The 22204-nt window shown below is 37.0% G+C and overlaps 1 protein-coding gene across 3 annotated transcripts in view; it reads left to right on the top strand.

Moving 5' to 3' along the window:
* EYA1 (EYA transcriptional coactivator and phosphatase 1) overlaps positions 1 to 18131 on the top strand; it is a 345032-nt gene extending 326901 nt beyond the window's left edge. For all 3 annotated transcript variants that reach the window (XM_069100112.1, XM_069100110.1, XM_069100111.1), the window contains one exon: positions 16331 to 18131. In XM_069100112.1, coding sequence (XP_068956213.1) covers positions 16331 to 16411 — 81 coding nt within the window. In that variant the 3' untranslated portion in view covers positions 16412 to 18131. The remainder of the gene's footprint in view (positions 1 to 16330) is intronic.
* The last annotated feature ends 4073 nt before the right edge of the window (positions 18132 to 22204 follow it).

Here is a 22204-nt window from a genome sequence, read left to right as displayed (position 1 = left end):
CTTGGCAAAGATACTGGAATGGTTTACCATTTCCTCCTCCACCTTATTTATGAGGAAATTGAGGCAAACAAGGTTAAGTGACTGGCCCAGGGTCACACAGCTAGTAAGTGTCTGAAGTTGGATTTTTACTCAGATCTTCCTGATTCCAGGAATGGCACTCACTCTATCTGTTGTACCACCAAGCTGTCCCTGCTGTAAGATTTAAATACTCATAATATCAGTTGCTAATCTTTTTTTCTGATAAATAAATGTAAATTTCCAAACACTTTTAATTTAAGAGTACATAAAGTCAGGGCAGCTAGGTGGCACAGTGAGTAAAATGCCGGCCCCAGAGTCAGGAGGACCTGAGTTCAGTTCCGGCCCCAGACACTTAACACCCACACAAAAAAACTAGCCATGTAACCTGGGGCAAGTTACTTAACCCCAATTGCCCTCCAAAAGGCAAAAAAAAAAAAAAGTACATACCGTCTATGCAAATTTTCCATGGTGTATGTTAAATATGTCATTAAATTAACCAACAGGAGAATTTGTTCATAGCTAAACTCCCATGCATTGATCATGATATCTTCCCTAAATAACACCCAGATCCAGCTATTTGAGAACATCCCAATAAGTAACTAAAATGGCACTTGCAGAAAAACTTTGACCCTGAATTAAGCATTATGTATACCACATCTAGGTAATACAGTAGATAGAGTGTTGAGCCTAGAGTTCAAATTTGGCCTCAAACACTTAGTAGCTATGTGACCCTGGGCAAATCACTTAACACTGTTTGCTTTAGTTCTCTCATCTGTAAAATGACCTGGAAAAGGAATGGCAATCTACTTCAGTATCTCTGTCAAGAAAACCCCAAATAGGGTCACAAAGAGTCAGACATGACTGAACAAAGTACTACATTTACGTGGCTGGGTCTTATATGGGCATAATTTCAACCCTGGAATCTAGAATAATTTCAGGTCTGCCTGAAATTAGGGTGGACCAAACTAAGATTCCTAGAATCTTCCCTGTACCAACTAGATCTGAATGCTAGGAAAGGTCAGGTTCCTTACTTTCCCTTCTCATTAGCTAATGGACCTGTCCTGGACTTCCCAAGAAGGTCCAACTCTACCAAGGATATGCAAGAATGGTTTTAGAATCAAGGGGATGACCACAGATTCACAAAGGAAGCTAGTTGTCAAAGCAATTCATAGTTCAGGTTCTATAACATTTAGTTGTTTGGGTGGTGTAAGTCACTGACAGTATGTACTGAATGTCCCAGTTCCCTCGTTGTCCAGTGACACTAGAGAAACACATCTGTTTGTTCTATCAGAGCTGAGTGCAGTCTAGTGAATCATGAGATTTCCCAGATTGTACTAGGGCCCTCCAAACCCACCCCTCCCTAATGAGCTGACAATAACTCCTGAATGTCGTCCAGATCCATTTCATCTTCTTGGCAGAGCCTCAAGATAGTGACAACTCAGCTGCATTGGACCTCCTGGAGTGTCTTCATGGAGCCTATTACTGGCCTGTATTTCAGGAAAGAGAGCCAAGGTTGAAGTGTAGTTAGTGTTGTGCCAAAGTGGGCACTTGCCAAAACATGGGTCTGCCTTAGAGGCTGGTATTTTTTACTCTGGCATTCTCTGGAAAAGAAAATTCCAGGATAATGCCTTTTAAAGGTACCAAAATGTTGCCTTTCCCCTTGTAGTGACCAATGTGATGAGTCTGAAGCCAACCACTTACAGTGCCAGGAAAAATCAGTAGACTCTGCTGAATCAAATCAAGAATACAGTTAGTGATTCTTTTTGACAGAACCTCCTTCCTAATACAAGAGTTTTTATGTAATTTAAATGTGTATAAATATATGTATAAATACATATATATTTAAACATGTATATTTGTATGCCTTCATATATATGTATAAAACATATAAAATTAAAGGAATACTTTGTGGGGTATTATTATTTTTCTGATATGTATAATATTCATTTTTGCTAATTAATCAGGCAATACTTACTGATCTTTTGTTCTCATATCACCTTCATTTCCAAATATATTGTTTCCCCTTTCCTCTCAAAGAGAAGGGAAAAAAGTAGTCAAGTAAAACTAACACTTCAGCATTTTCTGACAGTATATACAGGCCTCTAGTCCATGTGAGCTCTACACTCTGAGGCAAAATTTCCATAAAAATAAAGATAGATGAGGGGCAGCTATGTGGTGCAGTGAATAAAGCACCGGCCCAGAGTCAGGAGGACCCAAGTTTGGTTCCGGTCTCAGATAGTTAATACCCACATACACAAAAAAAAAACTAGCCATGTAACCTTGGGCAAGTTACTTAACCCCAATTGCCCTCCAAAAGGCAAAAATAAAATAAAATAAAAGATAGATGAGTTAGGAATCATTCTGATAAATATTGCCAGCTTATGCATTAGTTTTTTGTGATCCATTAGGGGGAAAAATGTCCAACAGAAACAGAGCCATTTTAATGGTGGAGCTACAAGATGACCTGGGTTTCAAGTCCCTTCCCTGTCACATAATGACTGGCAAGTGACTTAACCTCTCCATGTCTTGGGCAACCTCTAAGACTATGCCTTACAGACAAGAGGTCAACCAGTAGTGTTGGAAGGAGTTTCCTTATTAAGGAATTTTCTGCTTCTTTGAGATAGTAGGTCTAGTCCTTAAACCCAACCCTATTCAAAAAAATTCAGCAAACATCAATGATCAGTCTTGACCCTAAAGAAGAGAGGAAATATAGCTCCTTCTCTCCTTTACAGCCAATCTCAGTCATTTATATGTATTGAATTTTGTTTAATACCAGTTAAAATTGTTTAGTTTCTGTTTGAACAATTTTTTTCTCATAAAACACTCACTAAAACATGAGACCTAACAGATATAGGGTAGTAAAGGTTAAATATCTGTCTATATTTTAAATGGAAATTTGTACTTGTTCCAGGAACCCAATGGTATGTGCCACATTTGTGCTTTTTTTGAGTGACAGTAGTCTTCAATAAGAGAGTTCATTGAGTGACAGTAGTCTTCAATAAGAGAGTTCATTAAGTGCACGCCAGATACTATGCACTGGTGAGGAATGACAAAAACAGAACAGTACCAGCCCTCAGGGAGTTTACATCCTATTCAGGAGAAAGCAATTTTTTTCTTGCTCATCCTTTACTTCTGAGGAGGATCATCACAGGGGTGATGTCTTGAATTGGGTTCAAGTAAGGCAGAGTTGTGCAAAGTCATCAGCCTCATGTAGATAAATATAGATGTCAATGTAGATGTGTCTGTGTCTGCACACACATACACACAAAGTAAAAAAGAAGGACATTAGTAAATTGGGGTGAATCAGGAAATTTCTCTCATCTCCCAGCCATGGTGTAAGGAAGATATTCTTAATCTAGAGCACATGAAGTGAAACTTGAATGATGCTAAGAAATCTGAGAAGTAGAGGGGAAAACTGAGAGCATTTCACACATGAGAACCTGCCTTCTCAAAGGAAGATGGCAATATCCATTGTAAATGAGCTCAGTACATATTTTCCAGAACCAGTAAATATTTTCCAGCTAATTTTTTTAAATTTCAGAATACCAGCTAGTTTCAGCAAAATATACAGTTATAATGAATTCATCACTTAATAGTGTATTTTATTTTCCTTTTCTTTTATACCTAAGTATTCAATTCTTTTGGTCCTTCAGTATAGGCAAAATATTCAACTAGTCATGATTTCTATATTTGTCTAATAGAGAAGAGTGATTTTTTTTTTACTCACACTGAATTATGAGAGAACTGCATTACTCTTAAATAGGCAATATTACAAAGACCTAAAATTGTGGGAAAGTAAATCTACAAAACAGGGGTATCTCATTAAACCTTAAGATAAATTATAGGATAATTACCCTCATTAGAGAGGGATTCTTTGCTTTGCAAAAGGTGTTAGCACAGAGTTACATTAAGTAGCAAGACTGAAAATGTTTTCATTACCAGAAATCAATTCATGTCTCACTTCTTAAGAAAATGTCTATTAAAATTACATGAGGTTCATATATATCTTGATGTTTGTCTGTAAATTTGTACATTTGTCATTTTCCCTAATTTGATCTTTATAATGAAGGTGGGGGAGAACACCTTCATGAGGATGTAAATTATGTTATATTGTTTTGTTTCTGAACTTAAATGAAACTCATTAGTAGCTGTGATAACATTTTAAGATTTAACACTGCACTACGCTATAGAGGCAAATGACAGTTCACATCTCTTCAGAATTTTCTCTCACTCCCACATTTCAAGATGGCTTTGTTTACCTGTCAGTTTCATATGTCCTTTGACAGGCTAACACAAAGATTTCTTCTTTTCCCTCTTTCATCTCTTCAAATAATGCTCTCTTGCAATAAATGATTTAGGGTACAAAAAAATGCAGTCAGGGAGAGCTTTGTCCTTTGTTCCTTTATTGATGGTCAATGAGGTAGAATTCTATGGAATAGGAACAGGAGCAGAAGTCATCTTTATTTTCTTTGCCAGTAAAGTCCCTAAGCTTTCTTCAGTAATTTAATCTGATGCAGTAATTTCTAAAAATGAAAAACAGCCTCCACAGAGGCACAGTTAGGAAAGCATGTCAAAAGAACCAACCATTCTTCTGAGAGGACTTGTTTGTCCCCAGAATGGGGAAATCTTGTAGGTGCTCTACCAGCCATGGTGCAAGAAAGATGTGTCTAGAATGTGTCAGCCTTTTAAAAATATACATTTGGATGACTATATTTCATTAGCTTTCCCCTAAATTTACTTTTATACATTGTGATGACAATTGTGACAAGGGGTTCCTAGGCTTACCAGACTGTCAGTTGGGTCCCAGAAACAGAAACAGAAAAGGATTAAGAATTCACGGAAGAGTGTAAAAAGCACTGAATTCGGAGTCAGAGGACCTGACGCTGAATCTACACTCTGCTTCTTTTACTATTTTTGTGACCTTGGGCAATTTCACCTGCCTGGGTCTCATTTTCCTCATTAGTAAAATGAGGAAATTTGATGATCTGTAGGTATTTTCCAGCTCAAAATTCTCTAACTGATCTAAACTCAGGTCTCATCTTCTAGCTTGTGATATTGAGGGCAAAAAAAAAAAAAAATCTGATTGGTTTTTGGAAGCAAAGTATACCTCACAAAGGAATTGAAAGTCTAACTATGTACTAAGTAAAATTAATGAGGCAAATGAATGACAAATGTCTTCAGAACTGAAATCAAATTAACTAAAAGACTCCCCTTTATAATGACATAGATCTTAGGCTTTAAAGTAAAAGTTGTTTATTTTTTAATTTTGTAATTTTACAACTGAAGAAAACTTGTCTGTATTGCAAATTACTTTTTTTTTTGGAGGGGGGAGGTAGGGCAATTGGGATTAAGTGACTTGTCCAGAGTCACATGACTAGTTTTTTTGTGTTAAGTATCTGAGGCCAGATTTGAACTCAGGTCCTCCTGACTCTAGGGCCAGTGCTATTCACTGCACCATGTAGCCGCCCCAGAAATAACTATTTATATGCAAAATCAGGAGGAACTAGACTTGTGAATGCACTTTTATGGGGAGCTCCAGGGTAAGGAAACTCCTTTTCTCAGTGCAGGTTGGCATTTTGTTTACTAAGTGTAGTCTTATAGAGTTGCTTAGGGGATTAGAAGTTAAATGACTTGCCCAGCGTTATTGGTTTTTAAGGCCAACTCTATCCACTAGGCCACATTGCTTTTATAATAATGAAGACTTCAAAGATAAATATGTTTTCACCCAAGTACTTAATTCTTAGAATTAATAAAACATATATTGTCTAAATGCCAAAGTCATGGATTAAGCAGTATGATTCATGAATATACAGCAGATTGATAGATAGTAATTTATAATGTGTTTGTTGAGGAGGGAAATTTTTTTAGCTCTTCAAAAAAAAAGATATTTCACATTATTCTTTTTTTTTCCTCCTAAGGAGGCTATAATCTGGCTAAAGCCTAAGGATTACACAGACTAGAATGCATCCAGCAAGAATTGTGGAATGTACTTCTCTAAGAAGCCTTCAGAAGCAGATGCCTAATATTATTAACAACCCTTCAGGGGTAGCTAGGTGGCACAGTGAATAGAGTACCAGCCCTGGAGTCAGGAGGACCTGAGTTCAAATCTGGCCTCAGATACTTGACACCCTTACTAGCTGTGTGACCTTGGGCAAATCACTTAAACTCAATTACTTTGCCTGCCCCCTCAAATAAAAAAAAAAAAACAGTCCTTCAGGAAACTGTTAAAAATTATAAATTAAATGTACATTTTTAAATCAAGTTCGTTTTGTTAAGCATTTTTTTTCAGTACTTGCATGCCCAACAGGAAGATATATTATTAGAATTATGTATAATCATATGGGTAAGTGCATGATTATCAGTGGACAGAATATTACAAATGCATTTTTAGACAAGGAGAGAGCAATAAAAATTCTGAACTTTTCCTCCTATTCATAGGGAAGAATTTAGGTCTACAGAGTTAACTCTCCTTGGGCATTCCCAAAGATTTCAGCCCTTGACCCCTTTACTTCTCCCTCTTTAACTTTTTGCTTGGTGAACCAATGTTGTGTTATGGGTTTCTGTTAACATTTGTATCCTCATGATTCTCAAATATACATCGCCAGCCCTGACTTCTGACCCAAGTTTTAGTCCTAAATCTCTAACCAGTGTCAAAGTATATGTCCTTTTGCCACCTCAAATTCAACTTAAGGAAAACTGAACTGTGCTGAAGCTTGTCCCACCTCCCAACCTTGCTTATTTTTATCATTAGTGCCACCATTCTCAAAATCACCCAGGCTCAAAAACCTGAAAATTAACTGTATCACTTTTCATTCCTCCATCCTTTAAATATAATAAACTGCCAAGTTCTGCCAGAACTGCTTCTGACGTCTGTTTCACTTTTGCCCTTCTTTTCCCATACATTGGAGCTAAAGATGTATAAAAAGAATCATTGGGATATAAGTGATAACAGAAACCATAAGGATTGGTTCATTTAGTGAAAAGCTATAGAGGGCAAAGAATTTCTAAAACCTTGGAATGGAAAAATAGGGGCCAAAAGCTAAATCCATAGGCATCCATCACTTTATGCCTCAACTCTAGGTTTCCGTGATACAAATTGAATTGAAAAATGGTTCTTTAATTGAATAGTCTCTTCCCCCCCTCTCTCAGATACTCTATGTACTAATTCCAGACTTAGCTTCCTAAAAACAGTTCTTTTTTGTGTGTTTTGTTTTGTTTGGGTTTTTTGTTTGTTTTTTGGAGAGCAAGTGGGGTTAAGTGACTTGCCCAAGGTTGCATGGCTAATTTTTGTGTTAAGTGTCTGAGGTCTGATTTGAACTCAGGTTCTCCTGACTCCAGGGCCGGTGCTCTACTCACTGCACCACCTACCCACCCCATAAAAATAGTTCTTAAAGTATATCTGTTCCCTACTGCCTACAGGATAATATCTAAACTCTATATTCCCAAATCCTATACATCCTTCAGGGCAGTTAGGTGGTACAGTGGGTAGAGTGCCTGGCCTGGAGTCAGGAAGACCTGAGTTCAAATCTGTCCTAAATCTGACTAGTTCCCTGACCCTGGGTGAGTCATTTAGCCCTGTTTGCCTTAGTTTCCTACTTTGTAAAATGAACTGGAGAAGGTAATGACAAGCTACTTTATTATCTTTGCCAAGAAAATCTCAAATAATTGAACAGCAACAAACAACCACTTCCCATCCTTCAATGTGCACTGAAAGTCTCACTTTTTTCACATTACCTTTCTTATACAGATCTTCCCCCCTTCATTGACTTCAGTAGTACTTCTTGTCTTTCTTTTCTTTCTTCTGGAGTCTACTTTATCATCCTGGGGTAGTGAAAACAGCCCTAGACCTGGACTCAGAAAAAGCTTGGTTTAAATGTAATTATATGTGAGCTTAGTCAACCATCTTATCTCTCTGAGACTCAGTTACCCCATCTGAAAAATTAGAATAATATTACTGATACTAACTACCTCACAAGGTTCTGAGAAAAGTGTTTTATAAGCCTTCACATACCACAAAAATGTGGAATTGTTGCCCATTTCATGTTACCCCAAGTATATGATGTGCCGAGAGGTCACCAGAATGATCTTACTTGCATTCATTTTGCCTCCCCCCACAACACCCAAAATAGTCCTTTGAACATGTATAAGAATTAACATAGAATCGTGTAGTTAAAATAGTTCTTAGATGTCACCTAGGCTAATCCTTTCATTTCAGAGATGAGAAAAGAGACCGAGAGAGATTAAATGACTTACCCAAGGTCACAATCTATTAGTAGCAAGCTCAAGACTAGAAAAAAGATCTCATGATCTAAACCAGCATTCCTCCCACAATGCTGCACTGGTTCTTTGTCTGGATGCTGGATGAATGGATGATGCCATTTGAGAGAACAAGGGGATACAGTGTTGTCCCAAACCATGTATTCCAGCTATATTTTCAGAAAGTCACAATACTTTAGAGGATGTACCTTAGCAAACATCCACTCTAAAACACGCCAGAAAAGTGTTTGATCAAACTTTTACTTAAATATTTATGTCAAAGAGAATCCATTAACCTCTGAGGTAGTAGGCTGTTTCATTTTAGAATAGTTCTGTTCATTCAGAAAGGTTCCCTTATATCAAATCAAAATCTGCCTTTCTCCAGCTCATCTCTCTAATATTTCACCACATCTCTCTAATATTTCATGCTTGAAGGTTTGAAGGGTCTAATAGTACTGTTATAGGAACCTAATTTAACAGCTGATTGAGTGGAATCTTCACGAAGGTGACCTTTGTGGGAGCAATCATCACTTAATTGCTAGTCAGACGGTTAGGGACCTAACTGTGAATCATCATGCCTTACTACTTACTGCTAAACCAAAGCACACCTTCCTGTCCTGGCCTTCCTTTATCTGCTGTCTCCCTCTGCTTCTTAGGGGCAATCTCCCTTTGCTTTTGTATTCCTAGCCCAGAGCATCATGCTTGGCATATAGTTTATTGTTGTTGTTTAGTCACTCAGATGCAACTAAATCTTTGCAACCCTGTGCACCATAGTGTCTATGGAGTTTTCTTGGCAAAGATACTGGAGTGGTTTGCCATTTCCTTTTCCATTGAATTAAGGCAAACACAGGTTGAGTGACTTGCCCAGAGTCACACATCTAGTAAATGTCTGAGGCCAGATTGGAACTCAAGTCTTCCTGACTGGACTCAGAGCTCTCTCCACTGAGCTACCTAGCTGCCTCTGGCATATAATTAGCATTTAACAAATTTTTGTCTGTCCATTCATCCATCCATTCATTCAAGTATGGGCAATAGGGAAAACTTCAGGGTTATGTTGGCTTATTCTCTTTGACATGAAACTTCAAGTTCACATATTAGAAGTGTTGTATTATATTGCATCTCTTCTCTAGAACTTTAGTTGGTAGGGAAACCTTTATTCTTCATTTTCTCTGTCTTTCTCTGTGTGTATTTGTCCATCTTTCTCTCTCTCTGTCTCTGTCTCTCTCTCTCTCTGTCTCTGTCTGTCTCTGTCTGTCTGTCTGTCTCTCTCTCTCTCTCTCTGTCTCTCTCATTAAGAGTAGAACTCCTCACTGGATCCCACTATGGGAGCTTCAACATTCTCCATTTTCAGTCTGGGGCAATTTGCCTCTCAGGCAACCTGGGAGCTCACCATATTGGCACTATAGTTTTCCCAGATACCCAAAAGGCTTAGCTTACTGTAACTCCAAACTCCCAAGTTCAAATGACCACCAACATCAGAGCTCCAGTAGCAGTGATCACAGGTAAGAAATAGAGATATACAATACCATGCTTAGCTTATCTCCCATTTTCATAATGCTGTTAACCTAACCACCAGAGGCCAAGCTTTGGATTCTGCTTTCTGATTCTTTATCAAGTCATTCTTGGTTAGAAGCTATCATTGCATCAGTATTCATTAGCAGTTTTTCAATATATAATGCCAATAAAAATAGAAGCATGACATAATGGATTAAAAAGTCAGACATAAAGCCAGGAAGGCCTGACTTTAATCCTACTTCTGATTTATACTGGTTGCATGATCCCAGGCAAGTCAATGTTTTAAGCCACTCTCTAAGACTCTTGAGTTGCAAAGAAGGCATTGACCTGCATTGATAGAGGGAATTCCATCACAGGGCCTTCCCTGGATCACTGAAGTCATAGTTCCTACAATCCCTAGTTTATTGCTAGTGAAAACCCTTTGACTCTACCACTGGTGGGGGCAGTCTTTTCACTTCAGTCTAAAATGCCTCAAAAATGACCCCTACTCAAGTGTCATTCTGCTTGTGCTACAGAGTATGGCCATCATCTCATAGTTCCTGGATATGGTGACATTCATCTGGTGAGTTGTATGAATCTCACTGAAGGACAAAAAAAAAGACACCTCCCCCCCAACAAATTGTTGAGTGGTAACTTTCTTTGTTGTATCCTCAAACACTAGTACTTGAATAAACTGTTATCATTATGCCACTTTTTTTTCCTTCATTAGTAACAAGAATGAATTAGCCAAAGTGATACCAGTAACCATCCCATCCTGACTTGGGGGCAATTCCAGGCAGAATACAAATCCACAGATGGAATATTTTTGAGTTAGTGAATATAGCAAAAGGAGTTATAATTTTGTTTCCTGAACTACTTCTGTACCTATCATGCAGGAAAGATCACATGGCCATCCCAGAACAGTGGAAAGAGGAAAGCTCTGGAGTTAGAATGCAGGGAGTTAATATTCTACTTTGGCTTCTTATGCATTTTATAATCATTTAGCCAGTTTGGGATTCAATTTCTTTATCTATAAAAAGACAGCATTGGTCTAAATATTGCCTCTGGGGTCCCTTTGAACTTTAAATCTCATGTCTACCATACTATGTTGTAATATAGTCTTATTAAAAATATTGAAATTTTTCATACAGTAGATGATTTAGAATAATAATATCAAGAGTCTCCTTAATCAAGGAGAGCAAAGAAATTCATGATGGTTGCCATATTTAGCTGTCTTGTCATTCTCAAAAACACGAGGGTCTTCAAAGCATTATAACATTTTTCAGAACTTAAGATGCTAAAACCAAAGCTATGCTTCCTTTCATCAATTGTAAATCTCCCTGGCTTTGTCTGAGGATTACCAAGGTTTCATTTTTTGACCTTAAATGAAAACATGAAACTTAGACAAAGGTTCATGTTGTAGTTTGGCAGGTCCTTTACACTTTGTGAGATCTCATTCGTGATGTTAAAAAGATATTAAGCAATTCCTAGAATCACAGAACTCTAATGGGATTCAAAGATAATCTGTTCTAGTCTTTCTGAGATAGCATTGGTGCAGGAGAAATATTGTTGCCTCTTGTCCAAAGACATGAGTTCAAACCCTACTTTTTAGGATTCCTATCTGTGTGACCTTGTCCAAGTCACTTTACTTCCCTAGATCTCTGTACCATTGTGAAAAATAAGAGGTTTAAGCTAAATACCCACAGAGGTCCCCTTAATCTTGTCTATACCCAGCAAGCTGAGGCCCAAAACTTCCTATGTTGGATTCTTTATCCCACAGGCATTCCATTCAATTTCGTTTTTCCCTTTTTCTTTTATTTTTTTTTGGGGGGGGGGGGCGGGGAACAGCTCTCATTGTTAGGTAGATTTGATTTATATTGAGCTAAGTATGTCTCCCAGCAATTTATGCCTAATGGTCCTAATTCTGTCTTCCAGAACAGAAGACCCAGTAAAACCCCTTCCCAATCTTCAAATGTCAAAAGAAAGTAATCGTGACCCCTCCTCCAATTCTCTTGGCTAAATATTCCCAGACCCTTCAACCAGTCTTCATATGATGTGGTTTCTAGTTTCTCCTCACAATCAAAATCTGGAAAGAATTCCCATGTTCTCCAGATCCCCTCTTTGTCAGTAATGAGAGTAGAGTTAATGCTGGAGGCATGAATATGAGCCTGTATAAATTCTTAAGGACTTTATGAAAGTTTTTGGTTTGATTGTGTCCTACATAGCCAGGATTATAATATGAGCTTTTCTATTAAAGCAATCTACCTGGTTTATTTGTGTTTCAGAGATGTAGCTGATGGAAATTCATTGCTTTTCATTGCAATCCCTTGGTTGATGTATTGTTCATATTGAACTAGTTGTGGTAAAATCCATTTTCAGTACCCCTAGTTCTTATGTAAACAGCTCAGTAGATGCTCACCCACTCATTGTTCACGTGGGTATCTGCTGCGGGGATTTGAGATTTCTCTGGAATGCTTCGTGAATCTTTATTCACTAGGAATTTCCAATTAAGCTGTCTAATTGTGCTCAATCACAAATTGCCAAATTACTCTGCTTGCGTTGCCAAAGAGAAGTTGGAGCATAACATCACATAACTTCAGTAATCTTTGAGATGACCCTGAACAAGACACTTAACCTCTTTCTAAACTTCAGTTTTCTCATCTGCAAGAGAGAGAACTGATAGCACTTTTACTTAATGTCCCCAGAAAGATTTTGTGAGGAAGGATCTTTTGTAACCTTTGAAATCCTGTATCAGTATAAACTGTCATTACTGTTATTGACATGGCACTAACCTGATTGCAATCAGATAATGAAAGAAATTTCCCTGATTTTCTTTTGTTTTATTGAAAGATAGTAGGGATTATGAGTGACTTTTTATTGGGAAATATTGACCTATGACCTCTTTGTCATTTTCCTTGTTTGTTACACCACCAAATACTTCATTCTAAAGAATCCATCCCTGGATAGAGAACATCTTCTACGAGCTTCATAGGATCAATAACTTAACATTCATTCGGTTAAATGAAATTCTCGTGTTTTTTGTTTCATTTATTTTAACTGATTTTTAGTTTTGCTTATGTCTTTTGTTTTTGTTTCCACCTCGTGCTAATTTCTAGATAGCCTTTACCTGCTCCAACACTGAGTCCTCCTTATTAACAAAGAAAAACAATTAAGTAAAACCCGTTGACATAGTAACTACATCTGAGAGTGCATAAAGCATCCCAAAGCATGGTCCCTTAGCAAAACAGGGTATCACATTTCCTCATCTCTGGGGCCAAGATTAATCAGTAGACTTACACAGCTTTCAATTTTGTTTTATTATTTTCATTATTATAGTAATGGTGTGTAATGTTTTCCCTGTTCTACTTACTTAACTCTGTATCAGTTCATATAAGTCTGTGCATGTTTATCTGAATTCATAATATCCATTGCTTCCTGTGACACAGTAATGTTCCTTCTGCCACACTTTATTCAGCCATTCTCTAAATGATGCAGATTTTCTATATGACTAGTTAAAAGGACGGAAATGAAGAGTAAAGAAACATTAGAGATGGTGACAGATTTCAGGCATAGAAAGTATAGATGGTTGATATAGTCTATGAATATCCTTAATATCCTTTGGAGATCAAGGAATTAAATAAATATGAAATATAATTATTGGCACTTATTGTTATATATACTTGTTTGCTCCTATGCTTAAAAAAGCTAAATAATATTTTTTGCAAATAGATAATTTTGATCATTCAATATTTGGTATATTTAGTATAATATGTTATAGATTTAGAACTAGAATGAACCTGAAAGATCTTGCAGTTCAACCTTGTCATTTTATAAATAAGAAAACTGAGGTCCAGAGAAACTTTGATTGGCTAGAGGATGCATATGTAGTAAGAAATAGAGGTGTAGGGGAGGCTAGGTGGCGTAGTGAATAGAGGACCAGCCCTGGAGTCAGGAGGACTTGAGTTCAGATCCAGCCTCAGACACTTAACACTTACTAGCCATATGACCTTGGGCAAATAATTTAATCCCAATTGCCCTTCCAAAAAAAAAAGAAGAAATAGAGGTGTAATTAAAAACCAGGGTCACTGACTTCAAACATATCATTGCTCTATGACATTGCCTCTCACTTATTTGTTGAATGAATGCATCCTTCTTACAAGAAACTGCAGATATATACTTAGTCTTAGTCAAATCTTAGTTATCCTTAGAAAATAACAGTGTCATAGATAATTCGAAATAGTTTGCCATTCAAAAACCATTTACAATTGATGAGAGAATGTGGAACCATGTCAAATGAGAAGGGGTTGAAAGACCTAGAGATATTTAGTTTGGTAAAGAGGAAACTTGGATTGACTGGAGATGGAGATGTATGGCATATGATCTGTCTTCAACTATCAATCTGATCATTCCACTTATTGGAAGGTCTGTCATATACCATAGGGACTAGAAATATTGAGTTTGGCGAGGGGATTCAGATCATATCATTAGAATTAATGGAAATTAGTTATGGCAAATTAAGTTTCATTCAATGTAAAGAGAAACTTCCTAACAATTATCACAGTCCTAAAGCAGGGGCAGTTAGGGGACACAGTGGACAGAGCACTGACCATAGAATCAGAATGACTCATCTTGACTAGTTCACATTTGGCCATAGACACTAACTGTATGGCCTTGGGCAAGTCACTTAACCCTATTGCCTTGGTTTTCTATTCTGTAAAACAAACTGGAGAAGGATACGGCAAACCACTCTAGTGTCTGTGCCAAGAAAACCCCAAATAAGGCCACGAAGATTCAGACACAACTGAAACAGCTAAACAACAACAAAAACAGAGTAAGAAAGCAAATCTTCCTTTTAGAGGTATATAAGCGAAGGTTTGTTGTGGATATTGTAAGGGGGATCTATGTATCAGATGAGTATTGGACTAAATGGAGGAAGCAGGTATGTTGCTTAGAGCACTTGACTTGGAGTCAGAAAGACCTAGGACTCAAGGCATACCTTGGACACTCACCACCTGTATGATTCTGGGGACATCATTTAATCTCTCTATGACTCAGTTTCTTTATCTGTAAAATGGGGGGATGTTAGACTCGACCTATTAAGTTCCTTCCAGCTCTAGATCTGTAATCCTTTGATTCTGTGAAATTGTGTCAGAAGTCCCTTCCCACAATGGGATTCTATATCATGATTAACAAGCATTTATTAAACTCTTACTATGTGCCAAGCATTGTGCTGAACCCTGGAGATACAAAGACTATAACAGTCAACATATGGATTTAGTAACTTATTATCTATATTTTTAGACATATAGTCTAACCAGTGGCCCTCCAACACCCAGCAGTTTAGGTGATTGAGATGATCCAAGATCATACTGAGTAGTGGGTTTCATATTGACTTTCAGATAAATCCACCAAATGGATATGCAAACTGATGGTGTTACTGCTTTCTATGTGCCAAAAACTTATACTTTGAAGTTGCTCAGATTTCATAGAATTATATTTGCAAAAAACTGCACCTTAGCTTTCATGTTATTTTTTGCTTAAAAAATGTCTTTGCCCTCTGAAAGAAAGGTGATGGTTATCTCCTTGTTATTTATGGAAAAATATCTTGCTGATGCATCAGAACTTGTAGTGTTTTGAGCAGTAAGACTTTATAATCATATTTTCACCCTTCATGGATGAGGTCATCTGTGTTTTTTCCTGTTTTTCCTGTTTCTGGTTTATTCAGGTGGTGCCTAAGCGTACATATGGTTAAAACCCCATATTTCTAAGCTTTTCAAAAAAAAATACAACTTAAACATTCATTTTAAAATTTTCCCATATGGCAATGCCATTTGAAGGTCATTGCAAAGAATAACCAGCATAAACCACTCAAGTAAATTTACTTTAGATATGAGCAAAACTGAGTTTTGATATATTTAAATCACTACAAACCACAATTGCATGAATTGTTACAAGCTACAAGCTATTTAAAATTTAAGCTCTGACATTGTGCTGTATAAATGTTTCAAAAAGCCCAGAAGTTTTCCAGACTTTCATTCCTAGCTAATGTTTTTCTTTAAAATAGAATCAGTAGCCATGTTGCAATCTAGATCTTTCTACTTAAGATCTAAATGTGTTCCTGTACAAGTTATATAACCTTCTCAGCCTCAGTTTTCCTAACTGTAAAATGAGGGAGGTGTAATAATAGCACCTAGTTCACAGAGTTGTGGTGAGGACAGATGAGATTCCATATGAAATGGGATCTGAAAACCTTAAAGTGATATGTAACTAGTAACTACTGTTATTTAAAAACTACATATCATTTTCTTGAAAGAAATGGACTCTAGATAATTAATGTACTCTAAAATCCAGGCTCCTATTCAGGGAGGTTTTGGTTTTTGTTTAAAATAGATGTGATAATGTTGCCTGTCAGTAGGAGGTTTCCAAAATAATGCCAGAAAGAGGTGATAAGAGGTTAATGGATTTCTAAATGGAGATGGGTAGCATGCAAAAAACCCTCATCACATAAAGCTCCATTTCCTTACACTTTTTTTTGTTTTGTTTTGTTTTTTGCCATCCACAGCATGCAATGCCATTTTGGAGGATCTCAAGCCACTCTGACCTTATGGCCCTTCACCATGCCTTAGAACTGGAGTATCTGTAGCAGCCTGAAAGCACTTTGAAATTCCCCCCACATCCTCATGTCCATGGACAGTATACAGGAGACCTGTATCTTGTGACAGCATCGGACTATGGAACATTGTGGTTTCCACATGCAGATATGCAGCTGCAATTGGTCTTAACCTATGCCCTTTCAGTAAACGGAGGACCATGCCTTTTCCTTCAGAACAGCTGTCGATTCTAGTACTGTGAATCCAATGGGAAAAAGACAAAAGCCATGAGAATGTCCTAATCATGTCTCTCTGCCACATTAGCTACATGGTTCAAACCTGTGAAGGAAGAAAGACCCTTAAAATGCTTTGATTCGTAGCATCTTCAATGTGACAGAAACTGCTTCTTCAGTACAGCAAACTTGATTGCACAATGAAGACTGAGTGCTTTGTTTTGTTTTTTCCTTTCTCAATACCAATGGAGTAATTTTCTTGTAAAGAAGGTTGACTTTTGGGTGTCTCCTACCCAGGGTACTCTGTACATCTCTACTTATTTATGAACAGACTATGTTTTTGGCATCAATTGAATGGAAGGACGTTTGATGGGAGTTAGGTGCTTTCAGACCTCAGCCTTCTGATAGACACAGCAAGTACTTGGATTTTAGCACATTGCGAAGTAGTTTAAAGTATGTCTAATTTAAACAGATGTGTACATCACTGAGACAATCATGTACAGGAAGAATTTTTTGTGTAAATTTGTAATAATGGATGATTCTTTTACATATTGTTTAGGGAGATGCTATTGAAAGGTAGAAATGCCTTGCTAGTGAAATATAAGAGGCACCATGGGAACAATGTCCCATGATGCACCTTATCTAAGGGTTGGGTATAAATATGTAGATAATGGATTTTTTTTTTAGATGAAACTTGTCAAGACCAAAAGCATGAATGTCAAGTGTCAATCAGGATTTTGTTTTTTTTTTCAAGCTGTTTTCTTTCCCTTGGTTCTTCTGTCTAAATGAAAAAGGCCCATTAGGACATCATTATTAAAAACAACATGCCCACAGCACCTCTTCCCCCTGAAGTTTCTCAAAAGAGTTGAAACCCAATACCTCCTTTTTTCAATTCAGCACTATTGTATTATATGTAGCTACTTGAAAAAAAAATCAAATGCCTCATCCCACAGAAAGAATGTAGAGGCTGGATATATTTTATTAAAATGGTTTGTAGGTTGGAGTCCATCAAAATTTTCATGCAATCAGAAAAACAGAATCATTCTAGTGTTTGCATTGTTTTATTAAGGAAGGAAAGGAAATACCATAGTTCTATGGAAATGAGCAAAAATCTGTATCAAATCCTTGCATTTTCTTTCTTTTCCTTTCTTTTTCTTTTCTCCCCTCCCTTTCTTTTCTTCTCTTCTCTTCTCCCTTCTCCTTTTTTCTCCTCCCCTCTCCTCCCTCCTTTCTTCTCCTCTCTTCTGTCTTTTTTGGCATCATTTTCCAAAAGCAAGATCCATTTCCAGCAATGGACACAACCAAAATTGTTTTTACCAAGAAACTGATATTTCTATCTATGTGGGGGTAAGCATATACATGGGAAGTATATTTCTCTACCTGGAAGGCAATTTCTGCCTTAGAGTCTTCAGTCTACCAGTAAACCCCTTTTCTTGACATGTATCTTACCATTTTCCTCAAATCACTTTATTGAGGAATTCATCTCCTCTAATTCCTTGAAAAAAAGCACCAGCTAACCAGGGAAACTAAAGAGCACCTCTATCCACTTACTTAGGATTCATAATGCTGCTACTAGAATTAAGTCATTTGTGAATTTTCCAAATTGCTTAATTACCAACCAAATTAGACTTTTTATTTTTTGCTTGAAGCAAAGACAGATTGATGGATTTTTTTTTAATCTTGCATTTTCTTTTCATGTTTCTGTAATCAGTATGCAGACCGGGGGAAAACATTTCTTTTTTTTCTGGGCCTTACTGTATTAAAAAAAAAAAAGTGTGTTGTGTCCACAATTGTGTACAGGATTTTCCTTCATTAATTTTGTGTTTAAATTAATAAAATTGATTTGTGAAATATTGAACACTTCCTCTTGGATTTCTGTCTTTGATATTTCTATGCCCCCCCCCAATTTGGTTCTTGATACAGCAGGATTTGGGTGGCCTTTAAAGTTGGATATCTCCTCTTCTGCCCTGAAAAGGGAAGCTATATAAAGAAATTGCAGTTATGATTTATAGGTCCCATATGGATATAACCTATAAAGCATGTAGCTATTACTTTCATCAATATGAATGAGTGAAGAAACTCATAATAGTAAATGCACCAGAAATGATTCTACATGGCTTACCTTGTTACTATGGAAAATATATATAAAGTGACCTCACTAGGGCACTATAAGATACCACTTTCTGCCCTAGAGTACAATTCATTGGTTCAGCAAATATTCACTAAGAACTTGTCTGGTACAAGATCCAAGGATAAAAAAAAAAAGACTAAGACAAAATCTCCTCATCCTTGTGGAGCTTATGGTCTTGTAGATGAAGTGAGATGCATACACAAATAATGAAAATGCAAAATATAATGTGAAAATGCAATTGGCGAGAATCATGTGTGTAAGGAGGAGAGGTCACTTCCAAATAAGAGGCACCAGTGAAGACTTCACATAGATCACATGTGAGTAGACATTAGTGAGATTGAGATGAAAGAAGGGGGACATTCCAGATGGAGGGAACAGCAAGAGTAAAGCAAGGGATACATTAAGGGAAGAATGAGTTGTCCAGCTTGGGTGAACCATGGATCAAGAGAAAAAGTAGGAATTAAGATCAGAAAGGCAAATTGTAATTGAAGGGCAGGGAACTTTGGATATCAGTCTAAACTGTTATAACAACTAAAGGTTCTTGAGAAGGCTCGGGAGGGTAATATAATGAAAACTTGATGTTAGGAATATGAAACTGGAATCATTATGTAGGATAGGCCAAAGGGAAAGAAAACTGGAGATACAGAAACTAGTTTGAAGCTGGCTGTAATAATCTAGGTAAGAGGTGATAAATTAAGGTGAGGGCAGTGTGAATAAAAAACTGTTGAGAAGATATAATTGACTTAGCAATGTATTAGGAGGTGGTTGATGAGCATATGAGAAATCAGACAACTCTAAGGTTTTAAACATGAGTTAGACTGAAGACAATGATGCCATGAATAGAACTGGGAATGTCAGGAGTGGAAACAGTTTTGGGAAAAAGAAGACAAGATCAGTTTCAGGGGCATATTGAGTTTGAGGCACCAAGAGCATCGGCAGCTAGGTGGCTCAGTGGATAGAGCGCCAGGCCTGGAGTCAAGAAGACCTGGGTTCAAATCCAGCTTCAGACAAGTCACTTAACCCTGTTTGCCTCAGTTTCCCCATCTGTAAAATGAGCTGGAGAAGGAAATGGCAAACCACTCCAGTATCTTTGCCAAGAAATCCACAAATGGGGCCACAAAGAGTCAGACATGACTTAAACAACTGAACAGCAACAATTGTCAGCAGCTTATCTAGGTAGAGTCCTATATGTATGCAGTATTGGGGCATCTAGGTAGCACAATGAATAGAACACTGAACCTAGAATCAGGAAGACCTATGTCTAAACCCTGCTTCTAAGGTTTCTTAGCTTTGTGAACACTGGAATCACAACTTCCATCTCAGTTTCCTTAGCTACAAAATGGGAATAATAGTACTTACCTTCCAGGATTATAAGGATAAAATGAAATAATATTTGTAAAGCACTTTATGAAACTTTACAAACCAAAAAAACAGAGATTATTATCATTTATTAAAATATAAGGTGTGTGGGTCAAAGTCTTCAGACAATGGAGTTTAGTTACGGAAATGCCAAAAAGTCTTTAATGCAAAGCAGTTTGATGCTGTGATAACGAGTCTCTACAGCATTTTGTGACAACCTTTCTTGAGCTGTCTTGAGCACTGAGAAGTCCACAGATCAGCACAATTTCTTCCCAAATAGCATAACACGGAGTTTAAAACTGCACTATTTTATGTGTGTGTGTGTGTGTGTATGGGTAAAAATATTATCACAGAGTACAAAAGTCACTAATAACATGAAGTACATTAATTTATCATAGGATATGGTAATAACAAATAATAAATTGTACATACTTTTTGACCCAGTGATACTGCTATTAAGTCTATACCTTAAAGAGATCAAAGTAAGAAGTACAGGATCTACATGTACAAAAATATTCATAGCAGCCCTCAGGCAGCTAGGTGGTACCATGGATAAAAGGATAGTTTTAGAGTCAGGAAGACCTGAGTTCAAACAGCTTTCAGGTACTTCCTAACTGTGTGACCTTTGGCAAGTCACTTAGACTCTGGTTACCTCAGTTTCCTCATCTGTAAAGTGGGGATAATAATAGCATCCAGGGTTGTTGTAAGGTTTAAATGAGATAATATTTGTAAAGCACTTGGCACAGTAAGCACTATATAAATGCTGTTATTATTTTGCAAAAGTGGAAACTAAATGAATGCCTATCAATTAAAGAAAGACTGAAAAAGTTATGGTATATGAAAATGATGGAATATTATTGCTCTCTAACAAATGATGATAGGGATAGTTTCAGAAAAACCTAGGAAGACTTGTATGAATTGATAGCGTGAAGGGAACAGAAGCAATGGAATAATTATACAAAGACAATAGAAGAATTATACAAAGACAGTAAACTCTGGTCAACACAATGACCCACCACAGTTCCAAAAGATTCATGACCAAACACACTCATCTCCTCCAGATGGAAAAGTGATAGACTCATAGCACAGATTCAAGCATATTTTCATCTCTTTTTTTTCTTTCTTTTTGGAAATGGCTAATGTGGGAATTTGTTTTACGTGACTATTATTCATAATATACTATTATATTTGTAATGAGTAAAAAATTATATTAATTATTTATAAATAAAACAAAGTTAGGGCCCTTCTAGGATGTATTAAAAGGCAGGTCTTCATAAAGGTGGGATTTCAGACTATTTAAATGACAAAGAAAAATAAGTTCATCAATCAGAAAAATGGAAAGCATCCTGAAAATTATCATTCAAATAATGTTACAAAAATATTATTATGTCAACTCTATGTTCAAAAACCCTCAACAATTTCCATTGTCCACAAAACAAAGCTCAAACTCCTTTGTCTGGCATTCAAGGCCTGTCATAATATGGCCCCAACATGCCTTTCCAGTTTTAAGTCATTATTCCCTTACACAATTCCTCCTTTACATACAGACTGTGTGCTAGCTACTCCCTCCCAAACATTCTTCCCTCAATACTCATATTCACACAGAAATGTCTCCCTGGAATGCTCTTTACCTTCCTTTCCATTTATCTAAACCCTACTCATCCTTCAAATTCTGTCCCCAGTCTCACCTTATATACAATTTGCTGTCTGCCAACTAAGCTCACAGTTACTCTGATAGATGCTAGAGAGGCAATGTGGAATAGTGGATAGAGAGTTAGAGAGATCCAGTCATCAGAAAGATCTGGATGAAAATCCCACCTCAATGCATACTGTTTGTGTGAACCCAGGACTCCCAGCAACTTCTCAAGACCAAAACTTGTAGGGTATTTGCCTATCTTTATTGGTTTGTGAAAGTCCTCTTAGGGGCTTCCAACCTCAATGAAGTCATAGGGAAAGAAAGAAAGAAAGAAAGAAAGAAAGAAAGAAAGAAAGAAAGAAAGAAAGAAAGAAAGAAAGAAAGAAAGAAAGAAAGAAAGAAAGAAAGAAAGAAAGAAAGAAAGAAAGAAAGAAAGAAAAAAAGAAAGAAAGAAAGAAAGAAAGAAAGAAAGAAAGAAAGAAAGAAA

The sequence above is a fragment of the Petaurus breviceps genome, unplaced genomic scaffold (assembly GCF_028583685.1).
Source record: "Petaurus breviceps papuanus isolate PSGF00001 unplaced genomic scaffold, PetGlider_PUasm1.0 38, whole genome shotgun sequence".
NCBI lineage: Eukaryota > Metazoa > Chordata > Mammalia > Diprotodontia > Petauridae > Petaurus > Petaurus breviceps.
Note: the sequence above shows the minus strand (reverse complement) of the source record. Positions and strands in the feature narration are given on the sequence as shown.